This window comes from Ostrea edulis, chromosome 8, assembly GCF_947568905.1.
Source record: "Ostrea edulis chromosome 8, xbOstEdul1.1, whole genome shotgun sequence".
NCBI classification, from domain to species: domain Eukaryota; kingdom Metazoa; phylum Mollusca; class Bivalvia; order Ostreida; family Ostreidae; genus Ostrea; species Ostrea edulis.
Genome location: NC_079171.1, coordinates 24,081,509 through 24,100,642, shown reverse-complemented (window position 1 = coordinate 24,100,642; position 19,134 = coordinate 24,081,509). Strand labels below are relative to the sequence as shown.

Below are 19,134 nucleotides of genomic sequence, written 5' to 3'. Positions count from 1 at the left end.
TATATATATATATATATATACGTATACATACACACACACACACACACACACACACACACACACACACACACACACACACACACACACACACACACATATATATATATATATATATATATATATATATATTTAAATCATACACTATATTACTTTTAAGAAAATTAATATATAAGAGATATAGATATACATTCATATACATAAATTCGATATATATACTACTATAACAAATATATATAAATATGGTAGAGATATTTTTCAATAAGCCATGCTGCCTGAAGGGAACAGCCTTAAACACACAATGTCCATATTTTCCCCTTCAGGCAGCTTCACTGAAGGACAGACTCCTTCAGATAGTCTGACTATTTTTTATTATTATCATCACAAAGTCATAAAAATATCATAAAACCATTTATAATTGAAGTTGAAATTCAATGTTTTATAAGTCTCATATTGGTACATTAAGTTTGTTTTTACAAAATAGGAAATGTCATTAATATTTTCTTCTTTATTTTCATATCTTAACTTCATCTTAATTTTATATATGTAATAAGCTGTATATGATAATAAATGATTTATTGAAGTGGTAGTTTTATTTTCTTCATGAAAAAATCATAATGCAACATGTTTCCATTTTAAATTAAATTTCAAATGATTTTCTAATTTCTTCCATATTAATTGTACGTTACTACACTCAAAGATTAAATGTTTTGTGTCTTCGAGTGTTTGGCAATACGGGATTGGATACATTCTTATTCCATTTGTGAACATATTTATTATTATTAAGTAGATTTTGTAGGAGTTTGTAATTAAATTCTGCTAATTGCTTGTCTTTGATTTTAGTGATTTTTGACTGATAACTATTTGTTTTGTTTTCTTCAAAATTGAAATTGAAGCTTTTTGCCCAAAATCTCTCACAGTAGGGTTTAATACAGATTTTATTGATAAATATATCATATATTGTTTTGCTATTTATCAAGTTTAGGGGTATTCTTCTCTTGTTTTCTAATAAAATGTTTCTTTGTTTTCTTATATTTATATAGACTCCTTTTGAAGTATCGTGGTATTTTTGGACAGGTTTAATAACCTTTTTCAGTGTGTTATATTCGCAAATCCAGTTACTCTTGTTGACAAGAATATTAGAAAAATAATTGATATCATGAAATTTTCCGTTTTCATCAAACAGGTCTTTAATGTATAAAATTCCACTTTTTATCCAATCTGTGTAAAAAAGAAGTTTACCATTAAATCGAGTCAAATTGTTTAACCATATATTTTGCGATAATACTTCAACGTCAGTCATCTCTTTTATTTTATGTGATTTATGTTTGCATGCATTCAATGTACTGAGTACTTCGCAGTAAAATATTGGTAATGATTTGAAAATTTGCTTTATTTCATCAGTACTGATTGTATTTGTCATTATGAGATATTCGGGTGTAACGAATCTTTTAAGAATACACGAATTAAAGAAAGATTTTAAAGATGATTGTTTTTCATTGAAAATTCTTGTTACCCAAGCAGCTTTGAGTGCTTTTAATTTACAATCAATATCAACAATACCTATTCCTCCTTCATCTTGTTTTCCAATTAAAGTATATCTTTTTATCCTTTCTCTTTTGCCCCATAGGGAATTGAAGATTGTTTTTTTTTTTATGGATTCTTTTCTTGGATATTGCAATATAGTTGCACTATAGTATAATTGTGTTAATGCTAAAGTATTTATTACGGTACATTTTCCATATAAGGTTAATTTTCTTGTATTCCACATTGTAAGTCTTTTTTCTAGTTTATTAATTTTTTCCGTCCAGTTTTTATTGTAACATTGATTAGCATCATGACCTATATATATCCCTAAGCATTTAACAGGTGCATTGATGATATTGATATCATAATTTATCATATCTGTTTTTCAAAGGACCTAATAGTATTCCTTCAGATTTATTTTTATTGAGTTGCATTCCTGATACCTGACCAAAGTGTTCAATTATTTTAATGACTTTTTATATAGATCTGATATCCTGTAAAAAAGTGATGTGTCGTCTGCATGTTGAAGTATTTTTATTTCATGAGTCATAAGGTCATTATTAAAGCCTTTAACTTCAGGTGAATTGTGAATTTTTTTTTCGACATTATTTCTACGATAAATAAAAAAAGCAATGCTGAGATTGGACATCCTTGTCGAATGCCTTTGGTCATTTTACAGGTCCTAGACATCCATCCATTATTTTTTATGCGATATACAGGATTTGTATATAAATTTTTTATCCATTTTATGAATTGCTCTCCAAAATTAAATGTATTAAGGGTGTTGAACATGAAGTTCCATTCTACAGAATCGAAAGCTTTTTGAAAATCAAGAAGTAAAATTGCTCCTTCTTTTTGTTTTGTTTCATAGTATTCAAATATATCAAGTAAAAGTCTTGCATTTTCACCGATATATCTACCTTTAATGTATGCGGATTGGTCTTTACTTATTAGTTTATCTATAACTTTTTGTAATCTTATAGCGAAAATTTGTGCTAAAATTATATAATCACAATTTGTAAGACTAATTGGTCTATAATTTTGAAGATCATTTTTCTCTCCCTTTTTATGTATCAGAGAAATAATTGATAATTTTTGAGAAAAAGTCATTTCCTCTTTTTCAAATGTTGTAATTAGTGATTTATAAAAGTAATTTTTAATGTCATTCCAAAATATTTTATAGAATTCGATAGGTATTCCATCAGATCCGGGGGATTTGTTGTTTTTCATCTGTTTTATAGCTTGCGCACATTCGGAAACCGATGGAAGATTATCACATATATCTTTTTCTTGATTGGTTAGTTGAGGACATTCACAATCCTCTAAATATTTTTTTTTATATTTTCATCTGGGACATGATTTGTTGAATACAAGTTTTCATAAAAGTTGCAAAGTGAATTCATTATATCTTCAGTTTTATTTATCATTTTATTATCTTCTTTAATTTCGTGTATTGTATTGGCAGATTGTTTTTTTCTTTCTAGTCTTAAAAAGTAGGATGTGTTCCTTTCTCCATTTTCTATCCAATTTGCTTTTGATCTAATAAATGCGCCTTTAGTTGTTTTCGAATAGATTTCATCTAATTCGACTTCAAGAGATTTTTTTCTGTTCATATCTATTAAATGATGCGGTGACAGTTCAATTTTTTCTATTTCCTTTTCTAACACTGTAATTCTTTGTTTTCTATTTAGGCTTTTTTGTTTTGAAAAATTTACCGAAAATTCTTTGATAATAGATTTCACTTTTTCCCATCTTGCTTGACTATCAATTATATTTTCTAAATCTTTTTGTTTATCTTTTAACAGTTGTTTTAACTCGGTAGTGTAGTTTATATCTGTTAATAGCGAGGTATTTAATTTCCAAAAACCTTTACCCCTGTTTTCTTTATTCATTAAAAGGTTTAATCTAATTGATAAATGATCCGAGCTTCTATTACCTTGCGTGTTTGGAGGTTTTCTAAGAAAGACATTTGACATATCTAACTCAAAATTTTCAGACATGAATATAAAGTATATTCTACTTTTAGGTATTCCATTTCCGTCACACCACGTGGATCCTTCTCTTTCTTTATGTTTCATTCTCCATGTATCGACTAAGTTTAAATATGATAGCAGATCTTCTAAATGTTTTGAGCTTTTATCTGTATATGTTGATTGTGATTGATGTCTATCCTGTTTATTAAGAATCGTATTAAAATCTGCAAGTATAGTATTGTTTTCACTCATTGCTAGCTTAAAAATCCACGTTTTTAATTTTTTGAAAAATTCTATTCTACTTTTATCATCATTGGGTGCATAAACATTTACAAGTGTGATAATTAGATCATTGACTTTAATATTAATCAAAAGTTTACGACCATCAACAGATCTGTGTATATTTATGATGTCAAAATTAAGCTTTTTATGAAAAAGAATGGATACTCCTCTGCTATGAGCAGAGTCAGTATTAGAGTGTATAGATGTACCAAACCATCTTGAGTCATACTTAAAATTATTTTAAAATGTTTTTCTTGTAGAAAAATCACATCAATATTGTTATAATTAAACCATTGATATAATGTATTTCTTTTCTCATAACCATTTAAACCCCTTACATTCAGGGTAATACACTTCAAATGTTCCATAGCGAAAATAGCAGACAAAAAATCGTGTCAGGTATAAACAAACATGAGAGACTGTTATAATAATTATTTGACTGAAGCCGGGCGAGGTAACCCAGATTTGGATTTGTTTTTCGATTTTTTCTTAACTTCTGTGGCTACCCGTCCAAGTATCTGTCCTAGTACATTTTTTCCAGGCCAGGTTGAGGTTTTTGTGTGCATGGATTGATCATAGTTGAGGCCTGTAGCCCAAAAATCATTGTATGTGGTTTCTGCGAAAATGACATTTTCGGTAAAGTTTTCAAGAACATCTCGGAAATTCTTAACTTGTTCCGATTTTTTCGAAATAATCTCCTCCATGATCTGAACCCGTAATGAAATCCAACTATCCGATGTAGTGACAAAGTTGCCAATTCTTTTGGCTTCGAGTGCCGACTTAGCTGCTCGGATTTTATCGGCAACCATGAGATCGCCGGATCTTATAGCTTTTACACACTGGAAAAGGAGAAGATTTTTAAAGATTTTCCTTATATATTTGTATGTAAAACTTTGATCCCCTATTGTGGCCCCATCCAACCCCGGGGACCATGATTTGAACAAACTTGAAATTGCATTATGTCATGAAGCTTTCATGTAAATCTCAGCTTTTCTGGCTCAGTGGTTCTTGAGAAGAAAATTTAAAAGATTTTTCCTATATATTTGTATGTAAAAATTTGATCCCCTATTGTGACCCCATCATACCCCATGGGGCCATGGTTTGAACAAACTTGAATCTGTATTATGTCAGGAAGCTTTCATGCAAATCTCAGCTTTTCTGGCTCAGTGGTTCTTGAGAAGAAGATTGTTAACGATTTATCCTATATTAGTATGTAAACATTTGATCCTCTATTGTGGCCCCATCCCACCCCAAGGGGCCATGATTAGAACAAACTTAAATCTGCACTATGTCAGGAAGCTTTCATGTAAATTTCGGTTTTTCTGACCCAGTGGTTCTTGAGAAGAATATCTTTAAACTCTGTGTTTGACCAACTGTTAATTTTGTATCCCTTATAGGAGTTATGAAATTAATCACTGTTCGTTATCTTCACCTTTCCTCACGTGCAAAAATTAGACCACATAGCTATTTTTTTCAGATTGAAAAAAAATATAGCTATTTACTGTCATCTGTTCATGCTTACAAAATTACGTTCTTTGGGGTTTTCCTAGATGATTTGCATAGAGCTTTAGGAATTGAATTCCAAATTCTATGTAAGACCATACACAATCTTAAAGGTATAGGATAAGTAAATGTTCAAGGTTTAAGTACAAGTTCTTGAATGTTAAGCAACGAGGAATTTTATTTAGTTGTATAACTCATGCCAATCTAATTTAAAAATTAGCTTAAATTTAAAATCATTAAGTTATGTCGTGACATATTTTTACAAAAAGGAGCAATTTTAAGACTATATACTATGTTGGAATAGTAAAATACAATCCAGACAAGGTGTTGATTTACCAGTGTCTATATGTATCTATATGTACGTAGACATAAACAATTGCGCATTTATTGTTATAGAGAAACAGCATATGTTTTACGTAACTTTTGAGTGTACTTCTCTATTGTTTTATTATTTGGAATAATTCTCAATGCCAGAAGTATCTGGTGCAATTCTACATAAAATCAACTCCCAAGAGTATTTTTAGTACTTTGATTATAATACTGCATGTCATAGTTTTACGTTTTATTCATTAGATATTCATCACAAAGCATGCAAATTCAACTGATTTTCTTTGTCTACATGATTGTAAACTTGGAGCAAAAAATATTTTACAAAGTAAAATTAATTCAAAATTAACAAGTTTAAAACATTACATTCTGCAAAAGGTGAGAGGTACCTGCATGTAACTATAGTATATATACCAGATATACTGCCGATCATCTTTTGTTACATGTAATCAATCGCAATCATTCAAAATGGCGCTGTAAAATGTTGATAATTTGCAATCGGCTTCAACATGTATGTCAATCCCTCTAATCAGATATCGACGTCTTTAAAAAAAACAACAACTCTAAAACAAAACTTTCGGAGGTAAATACCGTTCCACTTGGTAAGTCGGGTTTTAGATTGAGCCCCCCCCCCCCCTCCATCATTAACTTCGCATATCAATTCTGCCTATTGTAATAGCTGACCAATAACAGTTCGACGGATGGTAAAGGTTAGTTTCTAATGCAGGTATTTCTTTCTCAGATTCGAATCAAAACCTAATTTTTCTTCATAAGATTTTGTTAGCTCTATTCATTTTGGCCATTCTTCAAGCAATATTAGCCCCCTTTTGTTTTTACTATATTCACAGTAATATTCATTTTACTACACTGTAGTCCTCCGTCTAATAAAATTGTGCTATCTATTTAGCGATATAGTAGATATGTTTGGCGACCATAAATCAGAAGTCTAAAGAAAATTCACGATCGCCATAATTCTTTTCAATTATAGTAAAAATAATGGATCTTAAAAACGATCGGAATGTCTATTGTTTGAGATATCAAAATAATTGGTTGAGAATCAGAAATTTATGCCATATAATGTTTCACTTCAGTCCAATGGCCGCTGCATATGACAACTGATTTCCATTATCGCTAATAAACAAATTAAATTCTAATCCTGCTACATGTACATTTAATTCATATTTAAAAAAATATTATGTTAACTAACTTGAAACATTGCCTTTTCATCGGGTTTTCGTTTATGTGTCACACGGAGTTTTCCTGATCAGGCTTAATATAAACTACAATTGCAAGTAACGTGTTTGACAAATAGTTCAGGAAAAAAAAACACGAGGACATGAACTGCGATGCTTTACACCATGACACTTTAACCTGCTACATCATGTATTTTCAAATTTGAAGTTTATTTATCATATGTAATCTGTATTCTTTTCTATCGTAATTCCCAGCCGTTGAAATAGTCGTACTCTATTTATCAAGATTCATACGCGCACTGTTCACAACTACATCGTATTCATGAGGAAATAGGTATTATTATTGTATGTAAAGATATCAAAGACAAAGACATTGGAAATGTAAATATTAAATAATGATGTGATTTGCGTACTGGTTTTTCATATACAGATAATTGGCCTCCATATCGATTTCGTCAGTTCTACTTAGATGTATCAAACGGATCGGCGAAATCCACTACAACCTTAACTTCACCGAGAAAACGCTGTTACAAGGACAACACAACCGCCCCGGCCACGCCTCAATCCGTGATTGACATTCCTTGTAAAGAAACAGCGAGATACGTCATCGTGGAGACCACGTACAACGCCCAGGAAGCTATAGATCTTAACCAGGATGGGCCTGTGTTGGAGATTTGTGAGATAGAAGTTTATGGTAATGTCATGATGGTCAGCTGCATTAATATAGTATTTAATTTCTAAAGAATTTGCTAAGCGTACACATAACATTTTCAAAACGAACACCCTTTTCATGAATCACTGTGCTTTACGTAATGAGTTTCATTCCGCCTACAGGTATAACAAAATTATTACCTTTTTATGCAACCACTCATACATGTACCTTGGTCGTGTTAAACTTTGGAGGTAATCAAAGTATGAAAGAAATTGGCGCATAACCATAAATTTTGGAAGTGGTTAGTGATTGAGGATTTATATAAATGACATCAAAATTGAATAAAAGTGGAATCATTGTTTTGGAAACTTTATTTCAAACAATGCTAAGTTTAATAATGTTATAAAAATGCGACACAGAAAAAAACCCTCCGTAAATACATGACAATGTAAATAAGTAGTCCTGTAAATTTCATGTGAAAATTCCAAGCATGGTGGATTAACAGTTATGAACACTCAATATAAATTGATGATTGACATTTTAGGAATATTTCACCTAACATATAAGAATGCGAACGAAAGGGTGTCAAAACAAAATTGATCTTCAAAAGTACTTTGTTTTGGCACAATATTGTAAGTTTCAACGGATGAAAGAAAATATAAAATGAGGAAAAATAAGCATAAAACAGAAAATACGAGGAAAATGTTGGTACAGTTACAACATAAAATAATGCATATGTATGTGGGCAGGCTACTGACAAACAAATTGATGTTACAGGGGTTTCAACAGCCTCGTTTAAAGTCAGCACTTCGCAAGTGTTATAGTCGTTACAACTTTTGAGTGATCTAGTTTACTATCATTAGGCCAAATTCTGTCTGACGTGTTTTATACCGATTGTTAGGCTGTTATTGGTACCCCGATTCTGCCTACGGATTACTTCGTTTACCCGATCAAGATATACGGTGTGTGTGATCGGTCAACACGGGGTGTTTACTTCTCGTAGGCACCTGATCCCACCTCTTATATATCCAGGTCCGTTTTTGATCCACTCTCTATCTTTTATTCCTTATAGGAGTTATGAGATTGATCTTTTTTATCGATGTAAACTTTAATTGAATTCACAACGGGTTAAGCTATATACAATGCAGCAACGTTCAGTTCTGCTATATATTAATTGTTTCCGTGCTTATGAGCGTTATTTTTACAACGTATGAATAAAAGTAATGAACAAATCAAACAAAGTCCATCAATCTTCGACAGTATTTTTAGTTCTACAATTGCACGTTTTGCTTCCGAATCATATAAATTAATATTCGCTTCATGATCTGATGAGAAATTAATTGTAAGATACAAAATACACGTATTAACAAAAATAAAAAAAAGGAATATTAAGTAAGTTGTCGGTCCGACGTATTGGATCGGACGATAGATATACGAGGCTGGTTTACGTCATCTCGTACAAATAGGTAGCGGTTACTCCTTCCTTATAACATTGACAATTGAAAATTGCGAATCTTTTGGATGCGACCTTTTAAAGGGGTATAAACACGATTTGAGCTGACTATTTTGAAATTCTATTTTCCCCACTTTCCCGTTTTTAATGCATAGAATGCTTAATTAAGATATTTCTAATGGTCAGCAAACATTTGAATGTTATTTGTAGAGTTACATGAAAAATTCAGGGCTCACAATTCTTTGTTATGTAAACAAGGCTCGTACCGTGCGTTTGTTTACATAGGTTAAATGTACTGCTAAAATTCATTTAAAGCAGATTTTTTTAAATGAAATTACAAACTAATTCTTAACACAGTTCTAGTATTTGAACGTCTCATTTTCTTTTATACCTGCTATTTTCCATTGAACAATTTATATGTAAACAAAAACGTGGCTTGTTTACGTGAATGTTATATCTAACTTGTAACTTAACAACTGTTATTCACATTTTTGTTGACCACTAGTATCACTTTAATTAAGCATTGTAAACAATAAAATTGGAAAACTAAAATTTGAAAATTTTCAGCTCAAATCGTGACCATGCCTTTTAAAACTAAAAGACCATGTATTATGTATAGATGGTTTTCCATCGAAGCGATTAAGCAAGAGTTATTTCCCATTGGCCGCCATATTGTAGGTTAACATGCCCGGATTCATTCATTATTCAACCAAAATCAGCCTTGTTATTCTGGTCACTGAGGTGGAGATAAACTGTTTTTCTTATTAAATATACATTTGTTAATGCATCTTTTACTTCATAATTGCAATATTGCAAAGATTTCCCCCATATATTTCTGCCTTACATGTTTGAAATTGGTTGCCCAAAGAGGAAAATCCACCAGTTTGACCTACAAGATGGCGGCCAAGGGGAATAACTCTGGGTCAAAATACGTCATATGAAAACCATATATTGGAAGTTTACAACGATAAATAACTATCATTAATACGACCCGAAGTGACATGCGTAGGTCTGTATTAGTGGTACTTCACATGCAGTTGATGACGTCTCAAAATGAGTGAAAAACTAGAAAAATACTTTAAATTTCAATAGCATTAGTATGCATGTAACGTTTTACCAGCACCGAGAATAGATGCATCATACAACTTTCAAACAAAACAACGGGACTCATCACTTAACATCACCTTTGTCCACTCTTCTAGTCGGAAGCGCAAGTTGAAGGCGCACTCAACGTCGTCGAGCGTTCTAGTGCCAATCTGTAAGTTCTGTTCTTTTATACGGGCGTTCAAAACAGAGATTCAGCACTGTTCCTAATTTTCACGTTTTCACAGTCAATGAAACATAATTAGTTTTACTTAAAACATCAATTTATGAAACATAATGCTTGGTTAATTGTGTATTGTTTAATATTTTCACTCATAGGAGACGTCACCGTTGCCCGTGAAAGGCTGAAAATTTTAATCCCATGCTCAGTACTTAAGGCCTTTGAGCAGGGATGAATCTTTATCGTACAACGTCTGCTATGAAACAGGGTCTCGGTTTTTGCGTTCTCATCCGAGGAACCGCCTCATTTAGTTGCCTCTTACGACAAGCATGGGAGTACTGAGGACCTATTCTAACTCTGACACCCACGGGATTCAATGAAACACAATGAGGTTTACTTAAAACCTTTCCCCCACAATGCTTTAAAATTAGTGGTGATGAGCATGCATGTTTTATGACACATGTACTTCAAGTGTAAAGACTGGATATTTTTAAACACCATTTTCACCTCTCGATATTATGGATAGGCTCATAAGTACGTAATGTAAAGTATATGCGTGGAGCAAACTGATGCATATCTAATTTCTTCATTGGTCATATAGAAAATTAGAAATCAATTACATATATATTTTTTATGATTTATTTTCTCTTTACATTTATACTATAAAAGTCAGAAAAGTAAGAATAATTTAATATAATGAAATTTCGTTGGTACGGGACCTAATTCCAAATTTTGATATTAACCTTTTAATTTCGACGTACATATACATATACCAACTGAGACCAAATTTGTTCAACCACACGACGAGACGTTTTGGTTGAAGATTTGTATTTTGTCGATATCCAAATATGTTTTAATCAATTTCACCAAACTTGTGATTAACTACAATTTCAGAACACGTGCAATAGCACACATGTACTGTCCCCCTTAGTTAATTTGAAAGCCCACATACATGTAGCATGCTTAGAGGAACATGGACACGATTTGAGCTAAAATAATTTCATATTTGCTGTTTTGTTGTTTACATTGTTTAAATGAAGTATTTGTAATTGTCAGCAAAACTTCGAATAGCAGTTGTTGAGTTACAAGTGAGATATTAACGGCAAACTAACAACTCAACTGTATGACAAACGGGATGATTTCAGCTTCTCCATCGTCAACTTCCCACATTTATGTAGCAATATTCCATTATCACCTACATATGGTGTTTATATATCTGAACTGATTCGATATGCAAGAGCTTGTTCTGGGTATAGTCAGTTTTTAAATCGAGGTAAGCTACTGACAAACAAGTTGATGGTACAGGGATTTCAACAGTCTCGATTGAAGTCAGCATTTCGCAAATTCTATGGTCGTTATAACGATCTAGTTCGTCAATACAACCTCGTATTGGGTCAAATGCTGTCTGACGTGTTTCATACCGATTGTTAAGCCGTTTTTGGTACACTGATTTTGACTGCGGATAACTCCGTTTACCTGATCAGGATATGGGGCTCACGACGGGTGTGACAGGTCAACAGGGGATGCTTACTCCTCCTAGGCACCTGATCCCACCTCTGGTGTGTCCAGAGGTCCGTGTTTGCCCAACTATCTATTTTGTATTGCTTGTAGGAGTTATGAGATAGATCACCGTTCGTTATCTTCACCTTGCATACAGCACTCACAATTTCTTGTTATGTAAACACGGCTTGTGCCATGTTTTTGTTTACATATAGCTGCAGAACTGTAGCTCTCTGAGAAAATATTGGGACAAATCAGAGAACTACAGATCCACCCCTTATAAAAACCTTCGATTTACGGCACATGGTTGAAGCCCCATCTTGTTGTATTCTTGTATTGTCATCTCATAAATTTGATATGAAATAATTCCTAACATATTGTCCTGCTATGCTTGTGTCACAACATACCTTCAAATGTTCATTAAAGCCCCCATACAATATAAAAACTCACAGCTTCAATGATTTCGTTTGTTGACGTAGCCATATGCATGTTAGGTAGCCAATCATTTGAAACCCTGTTGCTATTGTTATCTATTCATGATATTCGTTACAATTTATGTATTCGTTCTCCATATATCATAAACACAAATGATTAACAGAGATTAGAAAATAAAGTTTATCTAAAGGTAAAATCAGCTCTTAGTTATGAAAAATGCTATGAAAGTAAGTTTTGGTTCCTAATACTCGTGTGGCAGGGATGGGGACTTCTCCAGACGACGGAAAACCGCGTAGCCGTGAGTTTACCTATTTGAATAATTATTATTCAACTAAACTGTGATGATTCATAATCTAAAATGTTTAAACAAAATATTTGTGGGGATATGATTAGTTCACATCTAGACGTCATTGCGGAGGTATGTAAATGAACCGGGATTCGAATGAACTGGCTACATGTGCACCTAAAATGACTATGTCAACGAACGAAATAGTTGAAAGCAGCAAGTTTTTGGATCGTGTGGGTAGCTAATGAATATTTGAAGGTACATGCGAGTTTGAACACAAGTATAGTAGGAAAATACCCTACAGGCAAAACAATTATTCAACATGGTCATGCAGATAAAATAAAAATTTGGTAATTTAAAATATAAGTGATTTCATACATTTTAATTGTCGTTAATGTTTTTGACAGCTTGTAGTACCTGTGTAAATGCTGCATGCAATCCATCTAATGGATACTGCACCGAGGGCTGTATCATGGGGTACTGGGGACACACGTGCAAGTCCCAATGTAACCAACTCTGCTTAGGAAACACGTGTGAACAAGGAAACGGAACTTGTACCACTGGTTGTGTAGACTTTTATTATGGATACACATGTGAACACCAGTGTGGCCCCCGGTGTAGTCCCCAGACTTGTGACAGGGTCACGGGAGCGTGTAATGACTGTAATGCTGGGTATCACGGTCTATTCTGTAACAGAACATGCAGTCCTTACTGTAAGTCAGGAACATGTGATGCACACAACGGACATTGCATTGGGGGCTGTAAAACAAACTGGACGGGAGATCTCTGTGACAGTAAGTTAGTGCATTTTTCTTTTGCTTTCAAACTCTGCATTTCTAAGCAGTAAATAAAAAGAGATTGTGATATTAAAGAAAAGAATTGTACAATGTCAGAATTAATGGTACAAAAAGTATCCCATGCACAGTTAAGGTGGCCAGTGGAAATTTCGCCGAAAGTATGCAATTGGGAAACATCATCTATTGAGGCGGATGGAATATTTTGGAACTTTACTGATATTGGATCAAATATGATGAGCTTCAAAAACTTCAGGTCGATTATATTTTATATTCAGACTGATCACGTGATTCCGCGTCAAGTGGATTTAGCGAATATGCCTCCGATATTAAGGTCATAAATACATTTCAATATGACAAAGGCATAATGTGGTTGAAATTCAAACTTTGATTCATGAACGTTTTAAACAACCTCTCTGTAGTTTATGACAATCACTGCAGAGTTCTACATATTTCGATTTATGATTTTTAAAATCGTATTGTATTGCGTACTTTCATTTCTTACCGGTCAACTGCATTTGAATTTTCTGCAGTGCTATACTTCTGTCCAATTCAGAAACATTAAATTATTGTATTTCATGATATTCTGAAGGGTTGCAATTTTTTGTTGCTTTTTTGTGTGATGTCACAATACACATTACTGTACAGATTAGGACACTTCTCTTTACTGGAACCTTGACCGTTCTGCGTTGTTGATTTCAGCGTTATTTAGGAAGGCACAATATTAAAAAAATGTGTTTGCATACGTTCACTTAAGTTTGATATTTACTAGAAAAGATCAAGATAACTTTACTAACTTTTAACTACAGGATGTGACGCAGTACATTTTGGATCTAATTGCTCTAAAGAGTGCGGTGTACACTGTCAGGGAATGTTGTGTAATAACAGCACTGGCTCCTGTACTGATGGATGTGAAACTGGATACTACAAAGACACGTGTAATGTAACATGTAACCCAGACTGTAAAAACGGATGCAACAGGAATTCTGGGTATTGCGATTATGGCTGCATCGATGGAAAGTTTGGAGTGGCGTGTCACAATATTTGCGGTCCTGGTTGTACATCGAAGGAATGTGAAAAAATCACAGGGAGTTGTACTTGTAAAAGGGGATGGCAAGGGAAAAGATGTACAGGTAATTACATATACGTATTTACCATTTGGATTTGTTTACTGTCTGTGTTTGCATTTGTAATAAGAGTTATGACATTAATCACTGTTCGTTACCTTCACTTGTTCCTAAACATGCATTCACACAACTACCATGACCTAAAAACTCACCCAAATACGTATTCATGCTACAAACAGCTTCTAACTCAATAAACAAATACCTACAAGAAAATTACATGAACACATAAATGAATGATTAAACAGGTGAATGAAAATTAATTCAACCGACAACAATAAAAATATATAAAACAAGTGCTAATCAAATGGTTGTCGCCCTTTGATGTGAACATTTATAATACTTGAAACAGTAAATAGTATTGAAAGTTATTTGCAATTAAACGCAAAGCAAATGTAATAGAACTGCAAGGAAAAAGTCTTGATTCGGCTTTATGTTGATTTATTTTTGCAGAAATGTATAAGACCTTGACCTATAAGCAAAACAAATACAATGTAGCAATTGTATTATACATAAAGTACAAGTTTATAATTCAGCAAAACAAATATCACTTACCTACCAAAAGATACATGTATTTTTTAAAATAGTTACAATAAAAGAAAATTTGGAGGTATATATAGTGTACAAACATATATTAACAAAGCAACACGAAGTAAACCCTGGATTAATAGGGATTGTAAAACTTCCTATGGCGAAAAGAATTCACAACAGACATAAGAGTAAAAAGAAATAAATAAAGAAAATCCTCAAACATTGGATACAAATCTACAATAAGCAATAATGTTTAATTACTCCTGGGCACCTGATTCAACCTTTGGGGGCCGTGATTGTCCTACAATTATTCTATATTCTTTGTAGACGTTGTAAGATGCATCAATGTTCATTATCTTCAACTTGTTATTGTACAGAAAGGGTATAAATCTACGGTTTACATGTGTACATAAAATTTGTAACATTTGTACACTTAGTAATACATGGTATAAAAGTAAATGAAAAGTGGGTAAGACATTTAGTCAAATCAAAGTGCTATAGATCAGTTTATTCAGACATGGCAAGGATATATGTTTAACTAATCCAAGGGTAGAGTGTACCTGATCTAAAAAAAATCAAACTTTAGACTAGAAGGATATTTAGAAAAAAACTATTTAAGGTATGTCCTTAGTCCTGGATTTTTGGGGTTTAGGTAGCATTTTTTTGTTTGGAATCAATAAATTAACATTCAGAGTAATGAAAAAAGGCAAAACAGTTAAGGGTTTCCATATTAATTTTCATTACATACACCACTAAAGTCATATTCCCCGATGTAGATTTTTATGAAATTCATTGGAAACAGTTATTTGTTGTTATTTTAATATAAAAACAACAAAATATTTTTTCAATTGCATTTATTTATCTGGAAACATGTCAATAACTAACACACATGTCATTTTCAATATGTTCATCAAGTTTTAGAATAATATGTGGAAAATTATTGAATTAGCGTTATTCCCCAAAATGTTAAAAAACAAACAAATGTGGACGCATTTTCCTTATAGCATGGTTTACATATCATTTTTTCTGTTTATATTAGTAGAGTTACATCTGTTATAGTTATTCATGGGAAAAAATCCATACCTTTCCTTAATAATTTCAAATTTATAGCTTCCAGATTATGTATACCCCCGTCAAAAACTGAAGTCTGGCACCATACAGCTGAGCTATTTAAATCACTCGGGATTAAAATTGTATGTAATTTCATGAAAAAAACAGAGATAATGATTCCTTATCACCTTGGTAAAATGTTTGTCAAAAATAAAGGAAATATATTGCATTACGGACTTGATAAATAATTGAATGAAAACAGAGTTATTGTCCTTGGATTCAATATTTTGAAACATATAATTGACTATTCAAATATAACTAAGAATTTTGAAATATTTTATGGCTAACAAGATTTTTTACAATAACTATTGAAAAATATTCCAACAAAATTTATGTTCCTATCATTAAATTATTGACTTTGCAAAATCCTATGACGTCACACGAGTGTGGAACTACGTTAAGAAACACTTTAACAGCAACCTTTTGAAATTTAGTATCACAAATCATCTTGTACCGGTAGAAAATAAGAAATGGTCTATTATATCATATAATTTAAATATTTTATTGAATATGGGTGTTAGCTGCAGACTGACGGCTCAATTTTTAGGCAAAGGGGATGGCTTTGGCTTCTCCATCGTTGGCTTCTCATGTGCGGTGGTGTTCTGTTGTTGCCAGCTTAGGGTGTATATGTCTTTGTGTGCGGGGGTGTGTTCTGCGTGTGGTTAGTTTTTGTTCACATATGGGTTTATGTTGCGAGGATTTAACCGATCTCGCTTGATCACCTTTTCGAGGGTTCTGTTGTATACAGGTGTAACCTATCGTTGGTTCATATGTTATCTGGCGTATTTCGTACCGGTTGTTGGGTCGTTCTTTTAATACTGATTTTTATTACTGTTTAGTCCACTTATTTCATCAAGATATAGGACTGGTGGCGGTGTGATCAGTCCAAAGTGGATGCTTAATCCTATGCTAGGTATTGATCCCACCTCAGGTGTTTCCAAGGGTCCATGTTTGCCTAACTCTAACTTTGATCCTTAATGGGATTTTACGATATATTATATTTTCAATATCGATAATATACAAAGGCGTGTTTAAATTCATATGTCTAATTTCTTTCAGAATGCAGTCCAACATTCTACAGCGCGTCCTGTGAGGAGGAGTGTAGTGCTCATTGCTATAACGGGACGTGTTACGTAAACAATGGATCATGTATTGGTGGATGTACTAGAGACTATACGGGCGACAAATGTACACAAGGTGATATTAGTATAAGGTTGATGATCTTCAATTTGATCGTTTAAAATAAAATTATTGGCGGTTGATATGTAAGAAACAGCTAATCACATGCTACGAGTTTGGTTGAGTATATGATTATTTTAATGTACATCAAATCACATATTACTCATTTGCTTCTTGGATGATTTAAGTACTTCAATATTAGAGTAACTTGTATACGATTCATTGTATAAAATATATCATACAAATTATAAGATAGACGGGATTTAATTATGTTATGAATCATGAGTTGAGCGTACATGTAGATGGATATTAAGTACTTTTGCATTGAAATTTAGCCCTGTTTACAAGCAGTTCCGAATCACCGGAACTTCCAGTGACGGCCATTGGCGCTGGAGTTGGAGGTGTTCTCATTGTTCTCATAGCCGTGATAGTGACAGTCGTCTTTTTCAGGTTTGATACAACATAATATGTATTATATTTAAGATTTGTAGGTCACTTGAGTAAACTCAGGTGACCTAGTGCAATTGGTTGGCGTCCGTCATGCATTAACAATTGGACATTTTAAATTTCTTGATAAATACTGTTCCAATTCTTTCCATATTTAATATGAAGCAAATTTGGGACGAGGGGGGCATGGGGGACATAAATTGTAAATGTCAGGACGCCTGCGACACTGGAGGTTTAGAAATGGGAAATAACTGTCAAACATTGATCAATTTTCAAAAATCTTCTCTAAAACCAAATATTTGTAAGAAAAAGTATATATGCACTGTGATGACGAGCAGAAAGGTCTTTACCACAGTTGTAAATTTCAATATTCCCAAGGTTGTGGTTTTGACTCCAGGGTGGTGCCAAACTTTATATATAGTATTCTGGTTCTGACCCCAGGGCGGTGCCAAACTTTGTATATAGTATTTATGAGTAAAACACTTAAATTCCAGAAACATCTTCTTTAGTGCTATTGATGCTAAATTGACGCTAAATGGGTCAATATCTCAAACTTTATATTTCATCTTCACACTTTCGTCTTGGTGTTGAACATGCAATGGTTATTCGTTGTAGATTTAGACGACAGAAGCAGCCCAATTCGTCAACGCCATCCATATCCTATAAAACCGATAGAAAAGGTTCGCCAGGTAAATTTCGTGATATTAGCAGGTTGGACAGAAACCCCAATTTCGGAATATGTATCTAGTTAGGAAAACCCTTGATTATGTTAAAAAGCAAGTCATGGCAAGTACGTTTTCATAAGAAAATGTATTTTTTTTCTACTATTCAAGAACTTGGTTTATCTACGTCTCTTTTCATTGCGTTTAAATGTTACTATAATCGTCATTTGTCACATTGAACTACAATGTCATCGTTTGTTAAGAAAGAAGCATCCGTAATTATAGACACAGACATTAAGTAAAATAAATTTTAGATAGCGTGAGTGACTATATTAAAATCAGACTATCTATAGCTGAGATTTTCGTATCACTGTATAACTCGAAATATACACATGTAAGAACTCACTGATGATATTTTCCAATCCGAATAAATGAATATCCTCTATTGATTTCAGATTGGAATAATGCTGTATGAAATGCACGATTTGTTACAGAACTATGTTTTGTTTTGGTACAGTAGGAAACAAATTGTACACAAACATCGCCACTGTTTCTGTTTCAATTGAGGACCCGGAAGAGGAACCTCAGAGTGAAAACCCGGAAGAAGCAGTGTACTATAACAATTTGTCAGTGGCCAAGGACATTGCTGTAAAAAATCTTCTAAATGCTATACGACAAAAGGAAGCTGACAAAAATGCCGGTTTTATGAAAGAATTTAAGGTACTTAATGAGTACATATATATATTAGAGGCAGATAATGCATACATGGGAGATAAACAATGCTATAGACGTGTGATAGGATGTCTTAACGTCCCATTAAATCATTGTAGTTTCTAATGTAACGATGAAAAGATGAAGATAATGCACAATGCGGATGGGGGGGGGGGGGGTTGAA

General features: G+C 33.0%; 1 protein-coding gene across 1 annotated transcript in view; it reads left to right on the top strand.

The window, feature by feature from the left end:
* LOC125656508 (receptor-type tyrosine-protein phosphatase alpha-like) overlaps positions 1-19,134 on the top strand; it is a 41,750-nt gene that overhangs the window by 12,422 nt on the left and 10,194 nt on the right. The window contains exons 3-9 of the mRNA XM_056147219.1: positions 7,233-7,496; positions 12,800-13,186; positions 13,996-14,319; positions 17,011-17,148; positions 17,466-17,580; positions 18,193-18,266; positions 18,757-18,959. Of these exons, the coding sequence (XP_056003194.1) occupies positions 7,233-7,496; positions 12,800-13,186; positions 13,996-14,319; positions 17,011-17,148; positions 17,466-17,580; positions 18,193-18,266; positions 18,757-18,959 (1,505 nt within the window). The remainder of the gene's footprint in view (positions 1-7,232; positions 7,497-12,799; positions 13,187-13,995; positions 14,320-17,010; positions 17,149-17,465; positions 17,581-18,192; positions 18,267-18,756; positions 18,960-19,134) is intronic.